Here is a 27,641-nt window from a genome sequence, read left to right as displayed (position 1 = left end):
ATATCGTCAGATGAGGAAGACTCAACCTCTCCAGATCCCCCTTGGAAGAGACCTCTGTAAAAGAAACTTTGCAAAACATGATGAAGCATTTTGAATGGCAATCCAGGCAGCTGTGGGAGGTGCAGAAGAGATGCTACGACTTATTAGAGATGGGCATTCCTGATACTTTTCCAGCTCCCCCAGTGCTAGATGCTTATCTGGACGCATTTCAAGCCATCTGTTCTGCATTGCATTGGCATCCTCTAGCTCCAAAAAGGCCAGATGGGTTTTACAAAGTTCCTGATGAGCTAAAATACCTCTACAAAAATCTGTGGCAGACCCAGCTGCACTATCCTTCCAAGCTGCTTCCTGGCACTGATGTTCTCCCCAGTGACAGTTGAACAACGGACAGGTGGGGTAAGAAAGTGCATACTTCCTCCACTTTATCTTTCAGTGCTATAAGCTACCGTACTGAAATGACCAAATACTGTGTGTGGTACAGGCACAGTATAAAATGCAGCTGTGATGCTGTGGATGCCTCTTACAGGGCAGATGCTACTGGCTCAATGATGAGGTGGTATGCCTGGCTGGAAGGACAACCCATTCCAGAAGATTTCATGTCTAAGATTCTATCCTCCCCGCTTGGATGACGTCTTTCTTTTTGTCTCACAAGCTGCCAGTGTTTTCAAGGCTTTGCAGGAACCTGGTAAGACCATGAAAGGTTGCCTTCAGATTCTGCTTTCTACAGTTCCCATGTACCATAGAAATTATCCAGCAAAATCTACTGCCTTTGTCAAGAGAGAGATCCTAGAATATCTCGTAATCAAAGGAAGATTCCTAAGAAAAGATTCCCAGGAAAAATGTCCGAGGGGATACTCCTGAGAGGCATTGATTTGAAAGTAGACCTCTGTGATTATATTCCACCTGTCCCACTCCCCAAACTCAACCCTTCCACTCCCCTATCAAAATGGCTTTCTTTTCCAGTCTGGGAGGAAATAACCCCAGACAAATAAGTCTTGAGCATTAAGGAGAAGGATTATACTGTGTCTTTAGAAAGCTGCCCATTTCCTGGAGGAATTCCCCCACCTCCTTCCAACCAGGTAATACCTGCTAGATCCTATCTTGCAAAACTTACTGACAAAGGGAACCATAGAACAGGACCCCTCATCCTTTTTAGGAAAGGGATTTTACTCAAAGATATTTCTAGTTGTAAGAAAAGTTGGTCAATGGAGACCTATCCTGGACCTCTCCCACCTAAACACCTTCCCTGAGAGATTCTTCTTTCAAAATGCTGTCTTTACAAACTATTCTATCCTTCATGGGTCATCACATTTTCAATTTTCTGCTTTGCCGTTTGGTCTTTCTACAGCTAAATGGGTTTTTACAAAGTGTCTGGCCCCAGTAGTGGCTTTCTGCCACACTCAGGGCATGCAAATGTTCCCTTACTAGACAACCGTGTACTCCAGGCTTTATCCTGGGCTACTCTTCTAAAGCAACTTCATGAGACTGTGCAACTTTTGACCCTCATGTAGTTTACCATCAATTACAAAAAATCCCAGTTCATTCCCACCCAACAACTGACCTTTCTGGGATACAGCCTGGACACGCCTGCCATGAGTGTTGGTATTCCTCAGGAGAATTTCACCTCCCTAGCAAACAAATTCATAATTATTTCCAGTGAGGATTATTTTTTGGCCAGACAAGTTCTCATCATCCTGTGACTCATGGCTGCCACCATCCCAATGCTGTCGCTGACCAGACTAGACATTAGGAAAATATAAAGGTGTGTGAAATCAGTATGGTCCCTGCACTGTCACACTCTCGGTAACCACATCCGTGTTCTTCCTTGCATCAAGGAGGAACTCCTTTAGCAGAGCAACCAGGTTAAACTCAAATCAAGTCTTCCATTGACTCCAGCCCCACTCGGCCAAATCCTGTTTACAAATGTATTAGACAGGGCATGGGGGGCTTGGATAGGAGACCGTAGAGTTTGAGTGGCCCGCCTGTGTATTAAAAGAAAACATCAACTTAAAGGAAATGAGGGCAATCTCCTACAAACTCCCTACAGACATTCTGACATCTTTGGAAACCAGGCATTCTGCTGGTGCACACGGACAACACCATAGAGATGTGATACATAAGCAGGGAGGCACAAGATCCTACTTCCTCTGCAGGCTGGCACAGGAGGCCTTGCATCTAGCCTCTCATTTGAATCTTACACTTAATGCAACATGTATCCTCTCTCAGTGGAACATATTGGCAGACTGTCTAAGCAGGGACATGGAGGATCCTCATGAATGGTCCCTGAACAGAGGTTTTCAAATCCATAGCTCACAGGTGGTGATCTCCCCAGATAGATCTCTGCTTCACACAGGCATCACCTACTCCCACTTTTCTGCACAAGAAACCCACCACCTCTAGCCTGGAGGACAGATGCCTTCTACCAATAGACTGGGAAGTTCAATTATGCATGCCCCACTCTGCCTCTGTTCTCAAGGCCTCCTACTCACAGTCCAGAAGGAATCGCCAAAACTCCTACTTCTGGCACGTTTCCAAACAAAATGAGAATATATATCCCACTCACACTGAAGTGTCTCAGGCTGGGAAAACAGAAGAAGCAAAATCCTGTAGACATCACCACAGCAGATAATGAGCAAGTTCCACTTGATTAAGAAGAAAATGAGCTGTGATTGATAAAACAAATAAAATACAAGCTTTCGGCATAAACTGCCTTCCTCAGATCGTGTAATGTAAAGACCAGCAATGGTTTAAATAACATTGAAAAACCAATCATAATGAGGCTTTAGTCGCTTCCTTTTTCCTTTGGTTATTACTTACAGTCACAATGTAGTATCAGTGAACTTATTTGCATGAGCTAAGGAGAACAAGATCTTGTAATTGGTGCTTTGATGTTAGCCAATCATTTGTCTAACTAATGGTATTCTGTCCAATCAAGATGCTTCTATGTTCTACTAAGGGTTCAGAATTACTGTTCTGTTGACAACCAGTTATATACTTCACATTGGTTATTTCCAATCGCACTACAGCCTTAGTAAGCTTATTTGCATAGATTGAAACTGCTGTTTGGCACTATAGCCAAGACCCAACCAGTCATATGCCCCACGATGGTTCTTACTTCCAACCACAATGTAGCATCAGTAAACTTATTTGCATAAACTAGAACTGCTGTTTGATACTATAGTTAGAATCACTAAGGATCCTTGGATAATCTTAACTTTATATATTTAGTTTTATTTCCATTGGATACCAAGTTTCTATGCAGTTTAGAAAACATTGTGCAAGTGCTTACTAACTCTAAGTGCTTAGTTATGCAAGGTAAGAATGTAACTTAATATTTTAAGGTGTAAAGCTTGCTTTTATGAAACTACTGGAAGCTTTGCTTCAGATCTATTGATATTTGCAGTAGAAACTAAGGAGAACAGGATGAAACTACATTTATAAAGTACTTAAGTCTTGACATGAGTATTAACTTTACTGACATACAAGGGTTCTTAGTGATTCTGACTATAATATCAAACAGCAGTTCTAGTTTATGCAAATATGTTTACTGATGCTACATTGTGGTTGGAAGTAAGAACCAAAGTGGGACATATGATTGGTTGGTCTTGGCTTTAGTGCCAAATAGTTTCAATCTATGGCAAATAAGCTTACTAAGGCTTATTGCGATTGGAAGTAACAACCAATGTGAAGTATATGATTGGTTGTCAGAACAGTAATTCTGAACCCTTAGTAGACTATAGAAGCATCTTGATTGGATATAATACCATTAGTTAGACAAATGATTGGCTAACATAAAAGCACCAATTACAAGATCTTGTTCTCCTTAGCTCATGCAAATAAGTTCACTGATGCTACATTGTGATTGGAAGTAAAAACCAAAGGAAAAAGGAAGTGACTAAAGCTTCATTATGACTTGTTTTTCAATGTTATTTAAACCATTGTTGGTCTTTACATTGTACGATCTGAAGAAGGCAGTTTATGCCGAAAGCGCTTATCGTGTTTTATTTGTTTTATCGATAAAAGCTCATTTTCTTAATCAAGTGGACCTTGCACATTCTCTGCTGTGATGACGTCTACAGGATTTTGCTTCTTCAGTTTCCAAACAAATTGCTTCCTGGATCTCAAAGGCGGTTTCCTTCTGCTAGTCTCACTATGGAAAGATTTTACCCACATGGCCAAAAAGCACATTCCACTCAATCAATGGCCTTATCAGGTGTCGTCTACAAGGGGGTGGATAATGAGTTCACTTTGGAAGCAACTAAGCGGTCATCTGTTTACACCTTCTCAAAACACTATAAGCTAGATGCCTTCTCCAGATCCAGGGCAATGTTTGCCAAAACTATTCGGTCTGGACTCTGTCATCTTCTTTTTAAGTCTACCACCCTACCCGCTGTTTCTCTACAGCTCTGGGGCTCACCCATCTGTTAAGAATACTGCAACAGTGACTCAGTCAGGACATAGTAAAGTTGTGTATGAACTTACCATGACAGTAGATGTCCTACTGATCACTGTTGCAGTATTCCTTCCCTCCCACCTTACCCCCCTTTTCTCTCCCTACTGGTACAAACACTATGCCTTGCATTGACTGACACACACACATTATCCCAGGATGTTACAGCTTTTCTAAAGGGGAACTTGCTTATGCTTTTCAAACTAACCCCTGCAAGCAGACCACTGTCCTTCCTCTGTTTTCTTCAATCTGCTGTTGGCTTGGAGATAGTCTGAGGATCTCACATGCATATCTGACTTTATACCCCTATGCCAACTAGCTGAGCTCATCGTCCGGATGTAGATCCCAGGAAGGTAAAAATTTGGTATCCCCACCAGACATCAGCGAGCTGCAACCCATCTGTTAAGAATACTGCAGTAGTGATCAGTAGGACATCTATTGTTATGGTTAGTTCCTAAACAACTGGCTTGTCTTCACTATTTAGTAAAGAATTACTTGCAAGACATGGAAAAAGAGAGTAATGCACAGCAGTTGGTATTACTTTCTTTTTTTTTTTTTTTTTTTTTTTATTTTAATTTAACTGGGAATGTCCGGCATGGAAGTCCCTTTAAAAAAGTAGGTTAAGGTTATACAAACAAACTGGCAGATAGAAACCAAGTAAAACATCTGGAAAAGATTTAAGGCTTTAATTTTTTTAGATAATTTATTGGTTTTTGTGTGCTAGTTTGTTGTTTTTTTATAGCTTTTACACGATGCTTTGCCAGAGATGGTCTGCACCTGTCGCCCCTGGGATTCCGGATACTGGCTAAGGCTCTAGCCACCCCTATAGTGCCTTTTTTAGGCGAGGTTCAAATGACAAATTCACCACCGTAACAGGTACAAGCAAGAAGAATCTGAGGGTATTGCTACTCGGTGCTAGAAGTCTAAACCTTAAAATGCACTCACTCGAGGCACTCCTTAAAATGGAAAACATCGACATCTGTGCAGGGACAGAGACCTGGTTCAAGGCTCCAGAGAGTACCCCTGCATTACCAGGCTATAATTCATACTACACCGTTTGGCCACCTAACCTGGACCGAAACACTAAAGGTGGAGGCGTGTCCGTATTCATTAAGGATATCCACACCTCCAGGCTAGTTGCTCAGCATAATGCATCCGAGATTATCCAAGTGCAACTAACTCTGGGCAAGACCACAATCCAAATTGTAGCTTGCTACAGATCCCCCACCATGCCCCAGGATTCTCACTCCTCATTTCTTGATACACTGGAAAATATTAGGGTATAACCTAACACCCTAATAATGGGCGATTTCAACTACCCGACCATTAACTGGAAAAACTACTCATGTACCAACTCTTGTGCTCAACGTTTTCTGGAATTCATAAATTCCAATGCCTTGGATCAACTTATCCACACCCCCACCAGGAGCAGCAATATCCTAGACCTGGTTATTACCAAGATGGGCAACCAGTGCTCCACACCAGAGGTCAATTCCTTGTTGGTCAGATCTGACCACAAGCTAATCACCCTAGACATCCACATCCCTCCCCCACCCCCCCACCCCCGTTAGGGAAATCACAGTAAACAATTTCTCCAAAGCCAACTTCACGCTTCTTAAGACAGAAGTGGCAAACTTCACGACACCCATGCTGACAGACAATAGAGGTATGACTGCTGAATCCTACACAAATGCACTTTATAAGCACTTACACGAGTGCGTGGATCGTGCAATCCCTAACAGAACCAAGATGCTATCCTCCAAAAAAGGAAGCCAATCTGGTGGTCCCCTGCCATAAACAAACTTTACAACAGAAGAAAGAAACTGTTGCAAAAAAGAGTAAAATCCCATGATTGGAGAAACTCCCTGGTCAGCCTCAGTAAGAAGCTGAGATCCCTCATAAAATCCTCCAAAGCTAGTTACGAAAACAAAATCACCACTGACTCTCAAGGCAACCACAAAGCATTCTATAGCTATGTCAAGAATCTCAATGGCAACACTCGGATCTGCTCTGAGTTACAGCACAATGGCACTAAATATACAGAACCAACTGATATTGCCAACATCCTGGCAGATAGGTTCAGTGCTAACTTTACCCCCAGTCATCCCCTAAAGGGCCCATCTCTATACCAGAAGAATGCAAAGTTCCTGTAATCATGGCTGCACAGGTAAAAAACGTACTATCCAAAGCCAAGAACACGGCATCCATGGGACCTGACAACATCCCAGGCTGTGTTCTACATGAACTACAGAACGAACTGGCACCCCACCTAAGTACCATGTTCAAGCATAGCCTCACCTAAGGCTGTGTGTCCACTGAATGGCGCACAGCGACTGTTATCCCACTCCACAAAGGGGGAGCCACCACAGGCCCTGGAAACTACCGCCCCATTAGCCTAATGAGCCTGGTCTGCAAGGTTATGGAACGTATCATCATGGAACTTATAAACAATGACATTGGTAATCTCCAAACTCAGGACCCAACCCAGTTCGGGTTTGTAAAAGGCAGATCATGTCTCCTAAACCTGATAGACTTCTTTGAAGCAGTCATCAAAGCCGTAGATGAGGGTAAGGTGGTTCACACAGCCTATCTAGATCTCGCCAAGGCTTTTGACACCATCCCCCACTCTGGCATTATAGATAAACTCACTAAATTAGGTATAAATCCCTATGTCACAAGATGGGTTGCCATCTGGCTCACTGACCGAACCCACACTGTGAAAGTAGCAGACTCCAAATCCAACTTCAGACCAGTGTCAAGTGGAGTACCACAGGGTTCAGTCCTGGGTCCTCTCCTGTTTGGTATCTACTTCTCTGAAGTACAGGCAAACACATAAGGTCTTTGGTTAACGAAGTTCGCAGACGACTGTAAACTAGGAGCCATAGTCAAAACTCCAATAGATGTGGACAGTCCTACAAAAGGGCCTCACTGAGACAAATGCCTGGTGTCAAAGCCATGGCCTCAAGCTCACTGCCAAAAAGTGCATTGTCATCCCTTTTGGTAAAAACTCTGTACCCATGAACTACCACATAGGCGGTAGTCTACTTGACACCGAAAGTGTGATGAGACCTTGGGGCACAGGTGGACAGTAGTCTCTCCTTTGATAATCACATCGCCACAGTAGTCAGGAAATCCTTCTACGTGGCACACCTCATCACAAAAGGTTTCTCATCCAGGAAAAGAGGTCATTGTTCCCCTCTACTCGTCACTCATTAGACCCATTATAGAGTACATTGCCCCTTTTGGTATGTACCTCACAAGACATCTACAACAACTGGAAAGGCCACAGAAATACCTCACAGAGGATTACTGGCCTCAAACAGATGCCCTACGTAGACAGTCTCAGAAAACTGCAGCTTTACTCTGTCGCATATCGACTACTCAGAGGCGATCTCTGCCTAACACACAAAGCTATATCAAACCCAGAGCTTTTAGACATGCTCCACTTAAAGAAATCTCAATCCTACGAGCTACACGTTCTGGGGACCTAAGCATTGTCACCACAATAAACAGAACATGCTGGAGGGCTAGATTCCTGTCCCAGAGCCTTCCCATACTTTGGAACAAACTACCTATATATATATATATATATATATATATATATATATATATATATATATATATATCAAACAAAGCTCCTCATTAGCACTCTTCAAGAAAAATCTTGATGATTGGATGGGAGATAGGAAATTCACCCCGGGGATCATTTCTGTGGCTCTGCTCGACAGTGACACAGGAAAATAATTTTCTTGGGTGGCAAAAGCCAGGGTACCTTTTGGCTAGGCTTATATAGGCCCTAGGGCCAATAACCTAGTACCTACCTATGAACCTATTTGTTTTTAAGCAGTAAAATAAGATGGTATTCACTGGTTTAGGTAACGCACGTAAAAACAAATGAGACATTTGGTCTTGTAACAAATTATTACCATTAAAAAATTAATAAATATAGGTTCATAGGTAGATACCAGGCTATCTGCCCTAGGGCATTTATAAGCCTAGCCAGAGTAGGTTTGGCTCTCGCCACCCTTTTAGATTAGTTGACTGTGCCTCTATATAGTAGGTCACAGAAGGTAGCCCTTTTAAGGTTTGTTTACTGTACCTCTGTCAAGCAGCGACACAGAAGGGATCCCAGGGGTAAACTTACGGTCTCCCATCCATTCGTCAAGATTTCTCTTGAAGAGGGTCAGTGAGGGGCTCTGCCTGACATGGATTGGGATTTTGTTCCAGAGTGAGGGGAGCCTCTGGGATATGAATCTGTCCCTCCAGCATATCCTATTTATTTCTGTGCTGAGGTTCAGGTCCCTGGTGCTTGTAGCTCTAAGGGATTTAGATTTCCTGAGGTGAAGCATGTCCATTAATTCTGGGTTGGACATGGCTTTATATGTCAGACACAGATCGCCTCTGAGTAGGCGGTATGCAACTGAGTAGAGCTGGAGTTTCTTTAGCCGAACTGCATAGGGCATCTGTTTGAGCCCCTTGATCCTCTTGGTGAGATACTTTTGGGGTCTTTCCAGTTGTTGAAGGTGTCTGGTAAGGTACATCCCAAACGGGGCATTGTACTCAATTATGGGCCTGATAAATGATGAGTAGCGGGGCACAATGACCTCTCTTGATCTAGATGTGAACCCTTTCATGATAAGGTGGGCTATATAGAAGGTCTTTCTAACCACTTTGTCAACGTGATTGTCAAAGGAGAGATTGCTGTCTACTTGGGTCCCCAAGTCCCAAATTACTTCTTCCGTACTTAATGGATTACCACCTATGTGGTAATTTGTGAACACTTTGTTTTTTCCAAAGGGGATGACTATGCACTTTTTGGCATTTAGCTTTAGGCCATGGCTTTGGCGCCAGTTGTCCGTCTCTGTGAGACCCTTTTGGAGGATGCTTGTGTCCGTCGGAGAGTCGATTATAGCACCCAGTTTGCAGTCATCTGCGAACTTGGTCAGCCATAGTCCACCCGTGTTAGCCTGTACCTCGGAGAAATATATACCGAACAAAAGAGGTCCCAGGACTGAGCCTTGTGGGACACCACTTGTAACTGGTTTAGAGTCTGACATGGCACCTGCTATTCTGACCATGTGGGTTCTATCCCTGAGCCAGTTTGCAACCCATCTTGTGACATAGGGGTTGATATTTGGTGAGCTTATTTATGATGCCCGAGTGGGGTATTGTGTCAAAGGCCTTTGCGAGGACCAGGTAGGCTGTGTGGACTACCTTCCCTTCATCTATGGCTTTGGTAACTGTTTCAAAGACAGGTTCACGAGGCAAGATCTGCCCTTAACGAAGCCAAATTGGGTAGGATCCAGTGTCTGGAGGTTCCCAATGTCTTTGTTTATGATTTCCATGATGATATGTTCCATAGCTTTGCAGACCAGGCTAGTCAGGCTTATAGGGCGATAGTTTCCGGGGTCTGTTGTGGCACCACCTTTGTGGAGTGGGACCACTGTGGCTGTACGCCATTCCTTGGGAACATATCCTGTAGTAAGGCTGAGAATGAACAGTGACTTTATATGATGGTTTAGTTCTTCTGGGAGCTCATGTAAGACGCAGCCCGGGACACCGTCTGGTCCCATTGATGCTGTGTTTTTAGCTTTGGAGAGGGCAGCTCTCACCTGTGCATCTGTGATCTCAGGAAGGCTACACTCTTGTTGGGATAGACATTTGCTCTTTTGGGGGGGGGGGGTTTGCACTAAACCTTTCTGCCAGGATGTTGGCAATGTCTGTGGGTTCAGTGAATTTTTTGTCATTTTGCACTAACTCTGAGCACATCTGTGAGTTGCCTCCCAGGTTTCTGACATAACTAAAGAAGGCCTTGTGATTATCTTTAGTGTCTTGTGCAATTTTTCTTTCAGAGCTGGCCTTAGAAGATTTTATGAGGGATCGTAGTTTCTTGCTAGTACTGATCAGTGACGCCTTCCCTTTTTGGGATTTTGCTCTCTCATGTAGTAGCTTTCTCCTTCTGTTGTATAGCTTATTTATGGCCGGGGTCCACCAGACAGGTCTCCTGCCTTTGGAGGAGTGAGTCTTGCTTTTATTTGGGATAGCATGCTCCATGCATTCCTGTAGGTGTCCATAGAATGCTTTTGTAAAGGATTCTGCATTTTGGGCCGTATTGTCCACTGGCCCGGGGGCTTTGAAGGATTCCACCTCAGTTTTGAGAAGTGTGAAGTTTGCTTTTGAAATGTTCTTCACCGTGGTTTCCTTGGCTAGGGGTGGGGACGGATGTGGATGTCCAGTGAGATTTGTTTATGGTCTGATCTTAACAAAAAGGGGTATACCTCTGGTGTGGAACATAGAGACCCCATGTTGGTGATGACCATATCCAGTATGTTTTCCCCTCCTGTGGGAGTGGTGACCAGTTGTTCCATAGCATTTGAGTTTATAAATTCTAGGAACCATTGGGCGAGGGTGTTTGGGCTTGAGTAGTTTTCCCAATCGTTGTTTGGGTAGTTGAAGTCACCCAATATAATAGTGTTTGGAGAGACTTTCATATTCTTCAGTGTTCTCAGGAAAGCCAAGTGAGGTTCCTGTGTTTGGGAGGGTGGTCTGTAGCAGGCTACAAACTGAAAGGCAGTTTTGCCCACTGTTAGTTGCACATGGATGGTCTCCGAAGCTTTGTGCAGTGCCACTAGCCTGGAGGTGTGGGTATGTTTGATAAATATGGATACTCCCCCTCCTTTTGTGGTTTGGTCCGAGTTTTGGGGCCGGAAAGCATGGTATGAAGTATAGCCTGGTAGTGCTGGGGTGCTCTTGGGAGCCTTGAACCAGGTTTCTTTTACTGCACAGATATCGATATTCTCCATACAGAGGAGAGTCTCGAGTGTGTGCATCTTGAGGTTTAGACTTCTGGCATTGAGCAGCATTACCCTTAGGTTTTTTTTTCTTTGCGTTGTCTATAGGGGTGGGTTTGTCTTTTGAGCCTTGCCTAAAAAAGGCACTATGGGGGAGGCAAGAGGCTTGGCCAGTATTCGAAAACCTAGGGGTGACAGGTGCAAGCCGTCCCTAGCGAAGCAACATGGCTTGTCGAGCATGTCATCCCAGGCTGACAAGACACTGGATCCCCTTTGAATGACACCAATACTTTAGCCAATTGTTAAAATTGATCATTTTGTCTTTATACTGTGGCATCATTCTTGGTGAGGGTAAGATGCAATTCAAGGTCAGGGTCATACCGGCCTGGCATACATGATCAAAGAGCTCCTTTACGTCTTTTTTCATGTAGTCCAGGGAGGTACATCTCGGGTCATTCACATCAGCATGGACAATGATGGAGTTGTACTTGTACTTGCTTTGGAGTGACCCGAGTGCTTGTGTTATGTGGTGGATCCTGGCACCCAACAGGCAGCTTACAGTGACCTTCTCCTTGTTCAGCCTGGTGAGTGGGACGTCAACAATAGTCACCTATTACAAGTGTATTAGGTGTGTTGTTTAGCCTTAAGGGCTGTGACTGTGTGGCACACTGACTTTGTGAGCTATGTGCTACGTGGATATTGTTTTGTGGTAGGTGTTGCTTGGATGTCTGCTTTGGAGGTCTCTGCTGCTTAGGCAGATTTTTATTTAGAGCCTCCGAGTATGTTTTTGTGTGTTTGTGTTTGGTTTGCTGATGCGATAGGTCTATGTGAGACTGGATTTGTGGTGTGTGTGGTTACCTTCTCCTGACAGGCTGTGCCAGTACTGGGTTGAGAGATCTTAGCCTCCAGTTTGGCTATATAGTTGCATCTCTCACATATATTTGAGCTTGTTGGGAGGAGGAGAGAGTGGTCTGTATACATAAGGCAGTTGTAACATTGCCTCAAGATTCCCAGATTCACCAGCTGGACTGGAGAGTAAACTCGAAACTGACCTTTGGACATGCCTGAATAATATAGGGAACTACTTATTGACTGATCAGAAAGAACCAATAGGGAGCAAGTGCTTTGAAGGAGTATAAGAGGATGTAGTGCTTTAGTTTGTGTTTACCTATGAGATTACTTGTACGAACAAGTGCAGGGCTTTAGAATGAGAATAGAGTGCTTAATTTGAGATTTAGAACAGTTCTAAGGGAAAAAGTGAAGAGTACACTTTGTGGAGCCGGGAATAGTTTAAGCTTGTTTAAGCGGCGCTGCCCAACGCTGCTCTGTGCGCAAGACCGTTCTAAAAGAGGGTTGCAGGGTTTTAAGAGATAGAGATCAAGGAGTTTAGAATTGACCCGAATTGACCCAAAATGGCCAATAAAACTACAGCTTCTAGGCAGTAACCACTCCTACAGGGACAGGCAGGCTGTTCAGTGTTAACCACTGCCACTGGTGAACACAGAGACTTGCCTTTAGTCCAAGCAAGCACTGACCTCCCAGAAACTTACAAACAGTTCAGAACAGCAAATCTGTAACTGAACTTACTTAACTTTCAGAAAGTGGGAACAAGATTTTTTTTTTTTTTTTTGTTTGTTTTAGTTTAAAGGTAGCAGAGATACACAATTAGCAAAATAATCACAACAGTGCCATAAATGACCCCACACTTGAGTGCTAGGCCAAAGTCAGGTAAAATGCAGTTTTAAGAGAAAAAAACAATTTTAAATTAAGTGCAACACAGGAAATGCAGTAAACAGGCTCTAGATGTGTTCTAAATACTGTTTCTAATACATATATAAACGTTAGCAAGCTGGAAAACGCCAAAACGTAGGCGGCAAAGCAGTAATTCTTAACAAAAAAAGCAGAAGAAAATACTTAAAATCTCAAAAGTGGCTCCTTTCTCCTCTCAGCGTTTTCTTCCCTTGGTATATGTGAAGTGTAAGATGAATGTATCAATTTGACAAATAAAAGACTTAAGTATGGACAGTTCAGCAGAATATCAGGGACAAAGGAAAAGGGGAGAGTAATAATACTGACTGCTAGAAGGGCTCCAGTTGTGCTAGAAGAGGGGAAAAATTAGTAATAGTAGATTTTTGGTGGTAAAAGGGCTATTGGCAAGGGGGAGGGTTATGCTGGCATGCATTCATATTTCACCAAAAACTTCTGTTACGGAACTTGAGAAATTTTGGGGAAAATCTGCTTTCAGCTGGGAATATTTTTGAGGGCACTGGATCCTGCTTTGCATTAAGTGAGGCTGTATCATGTGGACTAGAAAGGAAAAACAAGAATAGCTGGTAATAGTGAGTAGAGGTCTGAAGAACTAGGAGAATAATTGGTATGGAAGATTTGAATAATTTATAAGAACGCAGACTTTACATATTATTCCTCAAGTTAAAATAGCCGGACTAGATTGGGTTTAAATTATATTTCTTAGGAGCGTGTGTAATATAATTTTATCTCCATTAACTATTTCACATGAGGCACTGATAACTAATATAAAGATGCAGCGTAATGAAGTAAAAATGAGACACTGGCTCTTTCTTACTAGTTAAAAGGGGAGGCTTCTAGGGGAATGGGTTGTGTATACTATTTGAGCATTATTAGGAAAGATGGAATTTTTTCAGAAAGGTTATCTTGTGACTGGGATGAAAACTGAGTTTAAAAATAGAATACAATTGAAAGAGAAAGATATAAGAAAGAAAGGAGTCATTTACACAGGCTGACAAAAGTTAAAATATTTTAGAATAAAGTAAAGCCCACAGAAGAAGAGGTGCAACTGCAGAGTGATAGAGAAGTCTGTCTTGGCAACCTTCTGGAATTGATGAGAGTGGTATGTTTGGACCAGCAATGCTCTTTCCATGAGGGGTCAGTTTTCCTTAATGCATTCGGTGCAGGCCTGTTCACAGCTGGCCTGGGTGGCACCTCTGCCAGATACACTTATTCTGGTGTCTAGAAAGACAGAGGGACAACTGTACATTGTCATGCCCATTCCCAAAAAGCCAGGTGAGGTCTTAATCCCACCCAAACATAGGAGCAAGAGTCCTGCAGTTGATTCCATTGCTGTAGCAGCGATCACCAAGAAATAACTCTGAGGAAAGTGCAGCTGTTCATCCTCTGAGTAGAGAGGCTAGGACATTGGACATGTTTGAGAAGAGCCCTTGTGCTTTAGCCACCTTTGCCCTTTGTGCATTGAACTATATGACACCTTACCAGGCTTACAGAGAGACTTACTTAATGAGGCTGGCAAGTCTGTAGTGACCTAGAAGATATTTGAAATGTGGAAGTCCTTGTTGACTCAGTTGGCTGCCTTGTTTGTCCATGTCCAATGTATCCATGCACCTGCTTTCTAGTGCAGGTGATAGTGCCACCAGGATGGCAGACATCTGCATTGCAGTTCATTGTTATGCCTGATGTACCAGTATAATTTTGCAGAGACCTTTAAGGCATTCTTTGTGAACTCTCCATTCAACGGTTCCTTTCTCTTTGGTCCTAAGGCTAAAGATGCACTGAGTAGGATTGAAAAGGACTGCAAAATGTATGCATAGTCCCAACATTTTTCCTCAGGGTTTCAGGAGACTTTTTTCGAGAAACACTTTGTTCCTGAAGGTTTGCCCAGCTGTTGCACTCCGGAAGCAGTGGTGGGCATTTGGCTTTTCACCCTAAACCTTGGGACTCCATTACCATGGATTCCTGGGTGTTTAGAGACATTTCCAGAGGTTTAACAGTTCCTTTTTTATTCTTCCCAAGTGTTTGACAAAAATCCCTTTCAGGTATTCCACCCCACCGGCAAAGGAAAGCAGCAGGAGAAATACACAAACTGCTGGCAAAATGAGTCATCTAGTATGTCCCACCAGACCAGAGAGTATGTGGAGTCTGATCAAGATTCTTTTTGGTGCCCAAGAAAAACAAGGACCTCATCAGGCCCACTTTGGACCTAAATGGAATAAATTTATTTATCAGACAGACCAGATTCTGAGGAAGGAAGACTGGATATGCTCAGGTAGACCTCAAGGATGCTTATATCATATAAATTTATTCAAGCATTACAGGAGGTTTCTGCACTTCTGGCTGGGAGCCAATCACTAGCAGTTTCAAGCACTTCCCCTTGGTCTCACCATGACCCCCCCCCACACTTCAATTGTGTGACAGTGGTAGCAGTCTGGCTCAGGCTGCAGGGGTTTCAGGTTTTTCTCTCTCAACAATTAGCTCCTTATGGCATTTTCAAGGACATCACTAATTTGCATGAGGGACTCCTTGCTCCATCTGTTCCTAGCTCTAGGAATTATCGTAAACTTCGACAAATTAAAGTTAGAGTAGGCCTCAAAATTTGTAGGTTACCATCTGGATACAATAGTCAGTTTCCCAGGCTTTCATGTCTGTCAAGGCTGTCTTTACTACTACTTCAGGTCTGCCAGGTTCTTCTTGCTCAAAAGCCACCAACTTCTCTTATTTGTCTCCTGGCCATTTTGTTAGTTCTTTTTGCCAGGTTCTTCATGAGCGTTCTCCATTAGGCTACTTCATCACAGTGGTCTCTTAAATTCATCTTGTGCAGTTTCCCCTATGATTGATGGAGATGTCACTGCCACATCTCTTGGTAGGTAAATTCACAGTGTGTTGACAGATCACCCCTTTGTCATTACCGTCCCTTGACCATGGTGACAATAGGCACTCCTCTCCTCAGGGGGGAACAGTTTGTGGGAAGAACAGTCCAGGGTACCTGGTCACTGTTAGAGGCCAGTTTGCACATGAGTGTTTTGGAGATGAGAGCAGTCCTTCTGGCGCTGCAGGCTTTTCATGAGTGCCTCCTCACAGGTGTGACACTGATCCAGACTAACAGAATGGCTGTAGTTTGGTATAAACAAACAAGCCAGAACCAAATCTTACCCACTTAAAGAGCCCATGACAGTATGGCCATGGGCGATGTCTTCCCAATACTTTGATTCCACATCTCAGAGAAATCCAGTATCCTAGTAGGTAAGTTGAGCAGGAGTACTATTAATGCCTCATGAGTGGTTTCTTAGTCCAGCAGTGACAGAAGTTTTCAGTCTCTGGGGCCAACCTTGCTGTGACTGTTTGCAACACCTTACAACACAAAGTGCAGAAATTTAATTTCCTTGACTCCCTAGAAAGGACAGTCACTGAGGACTGGTCCATGCTTGGGCCCCAGGTCTTGTCTATGCATACCCTGAGACTTCTCTAATTTGAAAGTTTACAGAAAGCAGCATGATGAAAGGTGACTGATCCTCCTAGCTGTCTGACACAGGTTTGGTTGCCCTTCTTGAGGATTCTGGATCCAATTCCAATCTAATTCACATTTAGCAGGCCAGCTTCACATAGATTTCAAAGACCTCAAACTGATCACTTGGTTTTTCCACTTCCAGTGATGACCAGGAAATCCCATGATGTCTGTCAGTGTGCTTCATATAATTTCTTCATGTTTTCCAGCAGAAAAATTTATGGCAGCTAATAAAGATTTAGCATTTGGACCATTTAAAAAGGTCTTAACCCCTTTATGGCACTCTTGGATGCAATCTTAGACTTTTTAGCTGGCCTTTTTTTTCATTTGAGGGATATCTACTCGTCTATCGTGGTCCAGTTAGTGGGTATCTCTAATTTCCATGGTGGTCAGGATCATTCCCCCATAGTTTCACTGAAACCTTTCTAAAGCCTTTTTGAAGGGGATCTTTCTTCCCAGGGCCCTCTCTAGAGATCCACTTCCCCCTTGCAAGTTATCCTTTGTGTTACAGGATTTAACCAGGGCCTTTTTTGAGCCAGGTGCTAATGCAGGTCTATAGTTTATCATGGAAGAGTCTCTCACAAGGGGCAGTGTCTTAATGGGCTAATGCAGACTTTTTGCATAAGGTGGCCTCTGAGTCCAACTTAAACGAACCTATTCATTTGCCAGTGTTTTTCCTGAAGTTCAGCAGTAAAGATGAATATATTCTACAATGATTTTACTTGTACAGGAGTAAGGACTTCAGGAAATCTGACCAGTTTTGTGCTGCTTTTCCCAGCGTTGCACCAGGGAAAGGGGTACCCAACGTCACTTTGCACGTTTGGCTTACTGACTGTATCTTTTCATTTACAAGGCTAATGGATCGTTCTTGTCATCCAAACCAAAAGTTCATTCCACTAGGGCAGTTGGTACCACAACAGCCTTTTTTAGCCACACTTCTTTGGATGAAAGTTGTTCAGTAGCTACTCGGCCTAATACTCATACCTTTTGCAAGTTACTGCAAACTTGACATTCAGTTTAGGTCAAGGACATTTGGCTCCACTGTTCTCTGGAATGTTCTCTCTGTTAATACATCTTCAGTAAACTTGGCTGAGGAAACAGGTTGTGGCGGATGGAAGAGAACATCAGATACAAAAAGTATACTCATCTTAACCCTAGATCTGTGTTGTCTTCTGTTCCTCTCCACCTCCCCCCCCCCATTCCCCATCCAAATTATCATTTGTTTATCTTTGGCTCCCGGTGGTCCTTCTGAGCCTTCCTAAATCTTTTGCTTTTAGAACCCCTCAGGTCTGGTCTAATGTTACTCAGTTAGTGGCTTCTTTTACAGGAATTTTATATATTTTGGGCAAACTCAGTCTGAGGAGATAAGTTGGGAGAAGAGCATGAGTTTTAGAGCCTAGATTCTAAACTGTGCTCTCGCCGGATCCAGAGAGACCCAACAATCTATAGGTTGATATGGAAATATCCAAGACGACATGAATCTAGCATTATGGATAAGTACACAACTTTCATTTTGTGTCTATACTGATTAAGAGAATGGCAAAAGTGTTGGCAAAATCCATACAAATTGGATCAGTGTGGTTTTTGTGGAGGGGGGGCAGACAATCTGGCAAAATTAATAGAACAATGATGATCCAGGAGAAAGCAGAATGTAAGAAAATACTGCTATAGTTGTTGAGCCTTGATGCAGAGAAAGCATTTAATAGTCTGCTGAGATTTTATGAGTAGGGTAATGGATACATTTGCATTCCCTGATAAAATAATAGGGTTAATTAGGAGAATGTATGAAGGGTCATTTGCAAGAATTAAGGTGAAGCGGGTTCTTTGGCAAGCTGCGTTTAATTTAAGGAACCAGTCAAGGGTGCCCTCCTCCCCTTTTATTTGCTTTATATGTAGAACCACTGGCAAAGAAAATATGGGACTCACAATTTCAAGGATGTCACTGGTATGGTAATCAAAAAAAGTTAGCTTTTTTGCAGATAAGATTTTGTAAATCTAGAAAATGACATTTCAGCATTTTGAGGCTATTTAAAGTTTTTTTGGGATATAAAGCTAATGAAAATAAAGCAAGGCTGTAGTGGTAAACCGTGTACCCACATATGAATTTGTTTAGCAATTCCCATATTTATGGGAACACGTTAAAGGAAGTATTTAAGGGCATGGATTAAAAAGGATTCTGTTACAGCAGTTAAGGGTATGTGGGAAAAGACTAGACATACAATACAAAAATGGAGAAGCTCTTAATTATGGATAGTAAGATACAAGCTGAGAAAATGTTTCTAGTCCCTTTAGTTTTATGTACAGGTCAATCATATTTTTATCAACCAGAGACGTTAACGACCGTATAAGAAGTAGAAGGAATGTGTTTAGGTAAGAGAACAAGAGTTAAGTGGGGGAAGTTTATTCTACCAATAGAACAAAGTGATTTAGGATTTCCTGATTTGAAGTAATATTTTAGAACTGCACTGTGAAGGCCCATAACTCAAGCCAAAGCTTATAAATCAAAGTAGAAAGGGAAGATAATGAAATGGGTAGAGTTCAGGAAGAAAGAAAGTAGAATTTTGGGTGCATCTCCTTCAGGAGAATAACAACCACCATACAGAATTTTATACTAAGCCAACACTGGAGTGGAGAAAGTAAATTTTACCGATACAGATGAAAACAAGAAGGGGCATGGAAATCGGACAACAGGGAGCTTGAATTTACTTGAAAAAATTAGCAAAGGAACCATGGATGTTCATCGTGTTTCACTGTTGCAGTCATTACAATTGGGTTATCCTGCAGGCAGGCTACCCGCAGTCGGCCTGAATTCCAAAGTCCTGGTCCGGCGTCGGTTGCGGTCGCCTCCTCCCTGACCTCAGTGCGCCAGGGGGTATAAAAGATGCAGCCGACACCATTTTCCCTAGTCTTTCTTGCCGTGCGGTGCCCGAAGCAAAAGCAGTTTGCAAGTGTTAGTCGGCCGACTCCTGAGATTTTCAAGTTCGAATTTTAGATCCAAAGTCTTCATTAAAGCTAATTACCCCGTTGGGGAAACTTTTTTCTTGCTCCAGACCAATGTCAGAAAAAGTTAATAATTGTATTTCTTGTGGAAAGCAAATACCTCATAAGGATTTTCATTCTTACTGTATTCCTTGCCTAGGCCCTGACCACGACATTGCTAGATGTTGGTTTTGTGCTAGATTTTAACCAACGCACTATTAAATGTCAGTACGATTTTGCATTTCATTATTTTGGCAGGAGATTTAATTATATAATGCCGTCGGAACAGCTAACTACCGGAGTTTCTAAAAAACGCAAAGAAAAAGAAAAGGACAGGCATCCGAGGTCCAAATCGGACGATGAGGCTTCCGCTAGGCCTGTCGGCGGTTCGCCGGTTCTCAGCGAGGCGCTTTCGCAACCCCTGATGCCTGCTACCTCAGAGCCACAGGCCACTTCCGACTCCTACGTGGAGCCGACTAGGCCGCTGGAAACTCAAGGTATTGGACACTCAGAAACTATTCCCTCAGATGGGTCCGGAGCTGCTGAGCAGGCATCGGCTTCTGAGGGTGTTTTCAGACCTACACAGTTATATGTGAAAACAGCTTCAGCTTCAAAGGCAAAGACTAAAGCACCTCTAAAGACAAAGAAACAAGTACAACATTCTCCTGGACAAGCCTCCATGCCTAAAAAACAGATGCTTAAAATGGCCGAAGACCTCATTACTTTGATCAGGGGTTCCCATCCCCCACCTGATAAGAGGCCTAGGCAAGAGACAGAATATGAATCTTCAGATCAGTTTTCCATTTCCTCTGATTCCTCTTTTGAACAGGAATATTCTCTTCCTCCCTATGAGGATTCTAATGCTGAAGGATCTATCCCTTCAGCCTCTCCTCCTGAGGATTATTCTTTTGGGGAGAGACTGCATACTATGAGGGAGCACTTCCACTGGGAGATCCAAGATTACTCAGAATCCAAGAAAAGGCTCAGAGACTTCCTTTTATTGCCTCAGCACAGGCCCCTTGCTATTCCTCCTGTTTTAGACATAGTAGATGATGTATTTTCAGAGTCCGGTCTGACTTCTGACTCTCTACCACCAGCTCCTGTTAAGCCAGACAGAGATACTACAGGGTTCCTGATTCACATAAATTTCTTTATAAAAACCCTGCTGCTGACCCAGAAACTCTGTCAGGGTCCCAAAGGGGTCAAGGCTTCCACAGCAAAAAAAAACTATCTCCTCTGATAGGTATTCAAGGGCCCTGGACAGATGGGGGGAAAAGATTTACACTTCTGCTACCTTGGCTGTAAGGGCTTTAAATTGTCAGTTTCATATGCTTAAATATCAGCAATATCTTATGTCACTGCTTAAACAGAAAATGTTGACAACTTCAGAATGTGCAGAAAACAAAGAAATGCAGGATGTATTGCATGCAGTTGAACAAGTGGGAAAGCATACTTTGCATTGTGGTTTTGATTCTCTAGAGGCCTCCTGCAGGGCCGCTGTTATGGGTTCTGTCATTAGGAGACATGCTTGGTTAAAGGAACAGAATTTGCCTGATCATGTTAAAGCAAAATTATTAGATGCTCCATTACAGCATGATACCTTGTTTGGTGTTAAAGCAGAAGAGGTGTTGAAGAAAATGGAGGACAAGGCTAAATCTATGCAAACAGTCAAGGATTTCTTACAGGTACAGCCTCCCAGATTTAGCAAGAACTGGCATACAAAGAATTGGTCCTTTTCAGTCTCAGACAGGCCACAAAGAGGCAGATACAGATGCCCCAGAGGCAGATCACAGCCCCAAGGCTCATACAGGCCTAAGCAATGGGGTGCTTCTACCTCCAAAAGCGGAGATGAAAAATCACAGCCATACAGGAAACAGTCTCAATGACTTTCCCCTGCCAGCACCAAGCACTTATCTTCTGGCAGTTCCTTTGGGGGGAAAACTAGCACTTTTTTCACAAAATTGGCACATGATCACCCAGGACAAATGGGTCTTAAATATCGTGTCACAAGGCTACAGGTTCCACTTTCACACCCTGCCAAGGGCAAACGGTATGCCAGACCTGCCACACAATCAATGGGCAGAGGCACAAGCCATTCAGCAAGTACCACAGCAAGAGCAGGGACTAGGATTTTACTCTACTATTCTTGGTGCCCAGAAAGGACAAAGCCTGGAGACCAGTACTGGACCTGTCTATCCTAAACACATTTCTGGATATTCCAAAATTCAAAATGTTAACTCTGCAGCAGCTTCTGCCCATGCTGGACAAGAAGGCTTGGCTTGTGACTTTAGATCTAAAAAAGGCATACCTGCATGTCCCAATCAGACAATCATGCAGAAGATGCCTCAGATTTATAGCTGGCTCAATGCACTACCAATTCTCTGCACTGCCCTTTGGCTTATCTACTGCACCCAGGGTCTTCACAAAATGCTGGCACCAGTAATTGCATTTTGCAAAGAGGAATACAAATATATCCTTACTTGGACGACTACCTTATTCAGGCAGAGAACAAGGACATTCTACTACAGCATCTGGCATTTGTAAAAAGATTACTAACAGGCCTTGGGTACACAGTAAACGAAAAGAAATCAAAACTCGTACCCTCTCAAGAGATGATATTCCTGGGTGCAAGCTTAAATACAACTGCCCAGATGGCTTATCTCACGCCAGACAAACAAAGACAACTGACTACGTATTTCAAAATGTTGGCAACAAAGACCCAGTTATCTGCAAGAAACATTCTGCAGGCTTTGGGCTTCATGGCATCCTGCATTTTGCTAATTCCATATGCAAGACTGCATATGAGGAAACTTCAATGGTATCTAAAAAGTGTTTGGACTCAAAATTGCCACAGCCTGGAAACAATAATTACCCTCATTCCCTGCCTGCAACAGGAGTTTCGATGGTGGGCAAAGGCCTGTCATCACAACATGGGACAGCCATTCACCTTACCCACAGCCAGGCAGACATTAACAACAGATGCATCAGATTATGCCTGGGGGGCCCATATGGCAGGAAGATGTATTCAGGGCACATGGTCCACAAGTCAAATGCATCTACATATCAATCAAAAAGAGATGCTAGCTGTTCAGAATGCCCTGAACAGCCTTCAAGGATCTACTTCGAGGACAACTACTGATAAAGACTGACACTACTACAGTCATGTGGTACATAAACAAGCAGGGAGGCACACATTCCTATCCCCTCTGCAGACTAGCCATGAACTTGTGGGACACAGCATTGACTTAACAAGTACATCTGCAAGCACAATTCCTGCCAGGAAAGATAAATACTCTGGCAGACTAACTAAGCAGAAACCTAATGGATCCCCACGAGTGGATATTGGATCCACAGGTCTTCAGCATGATAACAAGGAACTGGGAATGCCCAGACATAGACCTATTTGCCTCCCCTCACAACTGTTAAATACAGAGATTCTGCACAAGGACTTATCACAAGCAAGCATGGAAAGTGGATGCTCTATCTTTCAGCTGGAAAAACCTAACAGTATATGCCTTTCCTCCACTGACTCTTCTCCCCAAGGTACTCCTAAAGGTCAGACAAGAGAAGCCAAAAATGATACCGATTGCCCCGGACTGGCCCCGCCAGCACTGGTACCCAATCATAAAGAGCTTGTCTCAATGCCCAGCCTGGACATTACCCCAAATTCCTCACTTGTTGACCCAACAAAACAGTCGGATACTGCACAGCCAACTCAGGACCTTAAACCTGGCAGCACGGTGGATAATGTAGCCATTCAAGACACACACCTCTTTAAAGTGGTGATGGATGTTATTCTGGAGGCCAGGAGGCCCAGTACCAGAAAATCTTATGCAGAAAAATGGAAGAGATTCTGTGCTTGGAGCCAGGCACAAGGAATTGACACGATTGTTCCAAATATTCCTCAGATTTTGCAATACTTAACTGAGATGCTGGATAAAGGCCTTTCCTTTTCATCAATTAAGATTCATGCCTCTGCCATTTCAGCTCATTACAATACAGAACCACCTATTTTTTTCTCATCCATTACTAAAGCAGTACCTCAGAGGGGCCAAAAACATAAGACCTGCAAGGGAGAGCATCAGTACGTGCATGGGACTTCAACTATGTCTTGGAAAAACTCACACTGCCTCCATTTGAGCCAGCCTCTGCAGCTGATATAAAATTCTTATCCTGGAAAACAGCTCTGCTCCTAGCAATAACCTCTACTAGACGAGTCTCAGAGTTAACAAGCACTCATGGCTGTGGAAACTTTTATCATTTTCCATCCTAACAGGGTTTCTCTGAGGACAAACCCTACATTTATGCCTAAGGTAGTATCCAGTGTGGCCCTTAACCAAACCATTCATTTGCCTACCTTTTATCCAAACCCAGAGAATAAGGTTGAGAGACTTGTGCATTCTTTGGACATTCACAGGCAGCTACGCTTCTACTTGGACAGAACTAAAGCTTTCAGAAAAACTCAACAACCTCTAGTGGCATATGCTGCAGGATCACAAGGAAAGCCTATCTCAAAGCAGGCTATTTCAAAGTGAATTGGCCACTGCATTCGTTTCTGCTATTCACAGCATGGCAAATCAGTGCTTAAGGGCATTAGGCCGCATTCAACCAGAGCAGCAGCCACTTCAGCAGCCTTCCTCAGAGGAGTACCAACCAAAGACATCTTAGAGGCTGCAGCTTGGAGTTCAGTGCACACTTTTACAAAGCACTATCACTTACCTCTCTACTCTAAATCCAGGGCGGGCTTTGCCACTGCAGTTCTGCAGGGCCTCATAGCCTCTCCTAATCCTATTTAGCACCAGCCTCCTAACCTTAGCTCTGGGATTCAACCCAATTGTAATGACTGCAACAGTGAAACACGATGAACATAGTACAGTTGTGTACCTACCATAAATGTAGATGTTCAAGTGTATTCACTGTTGCAGTCCAGGTTAGCCACCCACCATCCCCCTTTCCTTTGCTGGGATTTATCTGTACTTCTTTGTTCTATACAACCTATGTGGTGTATTTGCTTGTAGACGAAGGAAAAAGTTTTTTTGTGTATGCATGCTTATTGCCATAATTTAGCCTACCATTTTAGGGGCACCTGACATCTGGGACAAGAAAAACTGAAGAAAATGGCGTCTGCTACATCTTTTATACCCCTGGCGCACTGATGTCAGGGTGGAGGCGACAGCAACCGACGCCGGACCAGGACTTTGTAATTCAGGCTGACTGCAGGTAGCCTGCCAGCAGGATAACCCAATTGTAATGACTGCAACAGTGAATACACTCGAACATCTGCATTTATGGTAGGTACACAACTGTACTTTTGGGAAGCAAATAGGCAGGGAAAGGTAATAGAGTATGATGAGGCCAAGCAGAAGTTTAGATTACAGATTAAAAATTGCATTCCCTACCAGGAATTGATAACAAAGGAGAGGCAAGATGAAAAGGTCAGGGGTTTGCAAAATGAAAGACCAAACTTGTATAATTTTTAGTTGCGGCTACAATAGAAGTTGCTGTTAAAAAGTGGTACTGAATAGAGCATGTGAAGTTCAGCACAGTAACCATAGGAATCTGTCACTGGTGGTTAGAAAAGATTGGAAAGAAAATGGAAAGGCACAATATGGAAAGTAAGAATTGGAGTACATCTTTGCGGCTTTCAAGTATGCAACAAAGCCCAGAAGGTTTAGGAGTGTTAATGCAGCTGCTGACAAGTATTTTTATACCCCAAGCTGACTTCAGTATAAATAGCAAATGCTGGAGGTGTGATGAGAGAGAGAAAGGTGATTAGAACATGTTTTTTTTTTTTTTTTGGGGGGGGGGGGGTGTAGCATGCTGGCAGATTTTGAAAATTTTCTAAGGAGTTCTTTGTCAGAAATGCATGGGGAGCAACTAGTTATAACTATGGAAATTATTCTTTTGAGCTGGGATTTATACAACCTGAATTGCTTAGACACAGGAAAGCTTTGCTAAGTTTAATGTTTTTGACTTCCCAAGAAAACAATTGCTAAACAATGGAAATCAGAATCTAAACTAATTGTTACTGAATTACAGGTGTGTGCTTAATGTTCTTCCACATAACATCTGACCGCATTTATGTCCATACTGTAGTAAGTGGACGTAAATGTGATCCGACGTTGTTCAGGACATTAGGTGAAACACAATACAAAGTATACAGTATTTGCTTGACATCTGCACTTAATGTTCTGTTGGATAGAACCTATCCCAGACGTTGCGGCACACACTTATACTTAATATTTAAAAAAAAAAAAAAATGGAAATGAGATCTTTAGGAAAGGGAAGGAACAAATTATATAGAAATAAATGAAATTTTTGTTAACAGGTCATGCAGAGTAATATAGAGGAGTGAAATTCAAGGGAAAGGCATGATTTGAGCAATTTGTGTAATGTAGTGAATGAAAATTGTTAAAAAAATGTTTATACTGCAGAAAATAGTGTTACATTTTCTATGCAGTGTATATATACCTGTCACATTTAAAAAAAATTGTACGTTTAAGATGTTAGACTTTCCAATTTGAGGTTAGCAGTTCATAACATTTTTGAATGGTGGTGTAAATGTGACTATATTTGTCTAGCTCTGTGACTTTGTGCTGCCCATCTTACTATTCTCATGTTCTGTATAAATTAATGATAAAAGACTAGACATTTGTTCAGCGTTAATCACTGGTTGTTTCCCTGAAGGGTCTGCTGAAAATGATGAAAAATCAGAGGTACAAGCCATCATTGAGTCTACCCCAGAGCTGGATATGGACAAAGATCTCAGTGGGTTCAGAGGAACAAGGTAAAAGTATGATCATTAAGAATACAAAGGAAAATTCTGGGGTTAGATTCAGAACCTTAAGATTATTTTTTTCTTTTCTCTTTTAAAACAATTTATTGTTTCAACAGAATTGCTGCCCATTTTATCAGTGGCATATTCATGCATATTTACATATTGGAGAAGTTTGTAATTGCTCATTAGGTGATGTCAAATGGTATAACTTGCAACATTACTAACAAGCACAAAATGGAATTTTGTGGAAATGGTCTTGAAACTTTAAGCTGATGTAGTCCAGAAGTATTCAAATTGTTAAATGGGTTGCTTGCTTTTTTTGTTTTATTCAGGTTCCATTTTTTTCAGTTTACCTCATTCACAATTGCAAACTGCAGAAAAGTGTTCATTTCCTATTGAACATCGCTGCAGAAAAATCTAATTTAGAAGGAGCAAAAGCATTCTCTTTAATTTGATAGCTTTTCCCATTAGAAGGTTTAGGAGTTCTGAATGAAACTATTTGTATAGATGTTTTTATATCTCAAGCAGACTTGAGAGAATTTTTCCTCAGGTAAATAGCAAATGCTCAGCAGCATTTCGTATCAGTAGACGTGATTGCCTCTACTCTGCTAGCAACCCCTAGTAGGGAATGCAGTCTTTAACCAGCCAGTCAAACTTCCGCTTGGCCTCATCTTGCTCTGTTATCTTTCCTTGTCTAATTATTTGCAGTATTCATTTTGTCAGCCTGTCTCATGGCTCTCCCTTCCAACTTGATTACACTTTATAAACTAAACGTGTACTGGCTTACAGTGTTCATTCGGGAATTCATTAGTATATTTTTTCCAAAGACCAGCCCATACCTCTCAACCTGGAAACATCAAAAATCTGGACAAGGCCCATGAAAAATAGGTACGGATCTGTACACTGATTAATGTAAAATTTGCATACATAATTACATAACCCCACCCACTCCAGTGGAATTGTGGGATACCAACTTTCAAACGCAAACTGAAGAATAGAACCAAAATATAGCACCAGAGTCCCCCTGCAGCCATTCCAATGTCCCAGTACCTGGCTATTTCACCACATTTACCATAAACACTAATGTGTGCATACTGCTTTACTTCTACAATGATTATTTGGATTTTATTTTTACATTTTATAGCACAGTGCACAAACACTATAGATATCTACTAAACAAAGCAATACTGTCTCACAATGAAAATAGACTTGGCATTAAAACTTCTCTGCCCTTGAAACTCGCATTCATTGAAAAAGCATTGAAACCCACACCACATCCAAAGAAAATGCATCTGGCCAGTGGTGGATAAAAGACTACCTTTGGGCTGTTTTTACATCATAGGCCCCTTGCACATAAAACAAGAAACA

At 42.5% G+C, this 27,641-nt stretch overlaps 1 protein-coding gene across 1 annotated transcript in view; it reads left to right on the top strand.

The window, feature by feature from the left end:
* SPAG9 (sperm associated antigen 9) overlaps window positions 1–27,641 on the top strand; it is a 2,484,778-nt gene that overhangs the window by 1,263,955 nt on the left and 1,193,182 nt on the right. Inside the window, exon 7 of the mRNA XM_044084932.1 lies at window positions 26,183–26,282. Coding sequence (XP_043940867.1) covers window positions 26,183–26,282 — 100 coding nt within the window. The remainder of the gene's footprint in view (window positions 1–26,182; window positions 26,283–27,641) is intronic.

The sequence above is a fragment of the Protopterus annectens genome, chromosome 10.part0 (assembly GCF_019279795.1).
Source record: "Protopterus annectens isolate FY-2018-M chromosome 10.part0, PAN1.0, whole genome shotgun sequence".
NCBI lineage: Eukaryota > Metazoa > Chordata > Ceratodontiformes > Protopteridae > Protopterus > Protopterus annectens.
Note: the sequence above shows the minus strand (reverse complement) of the source record. Positions and strands in the feature narration are given on the sequence as shown.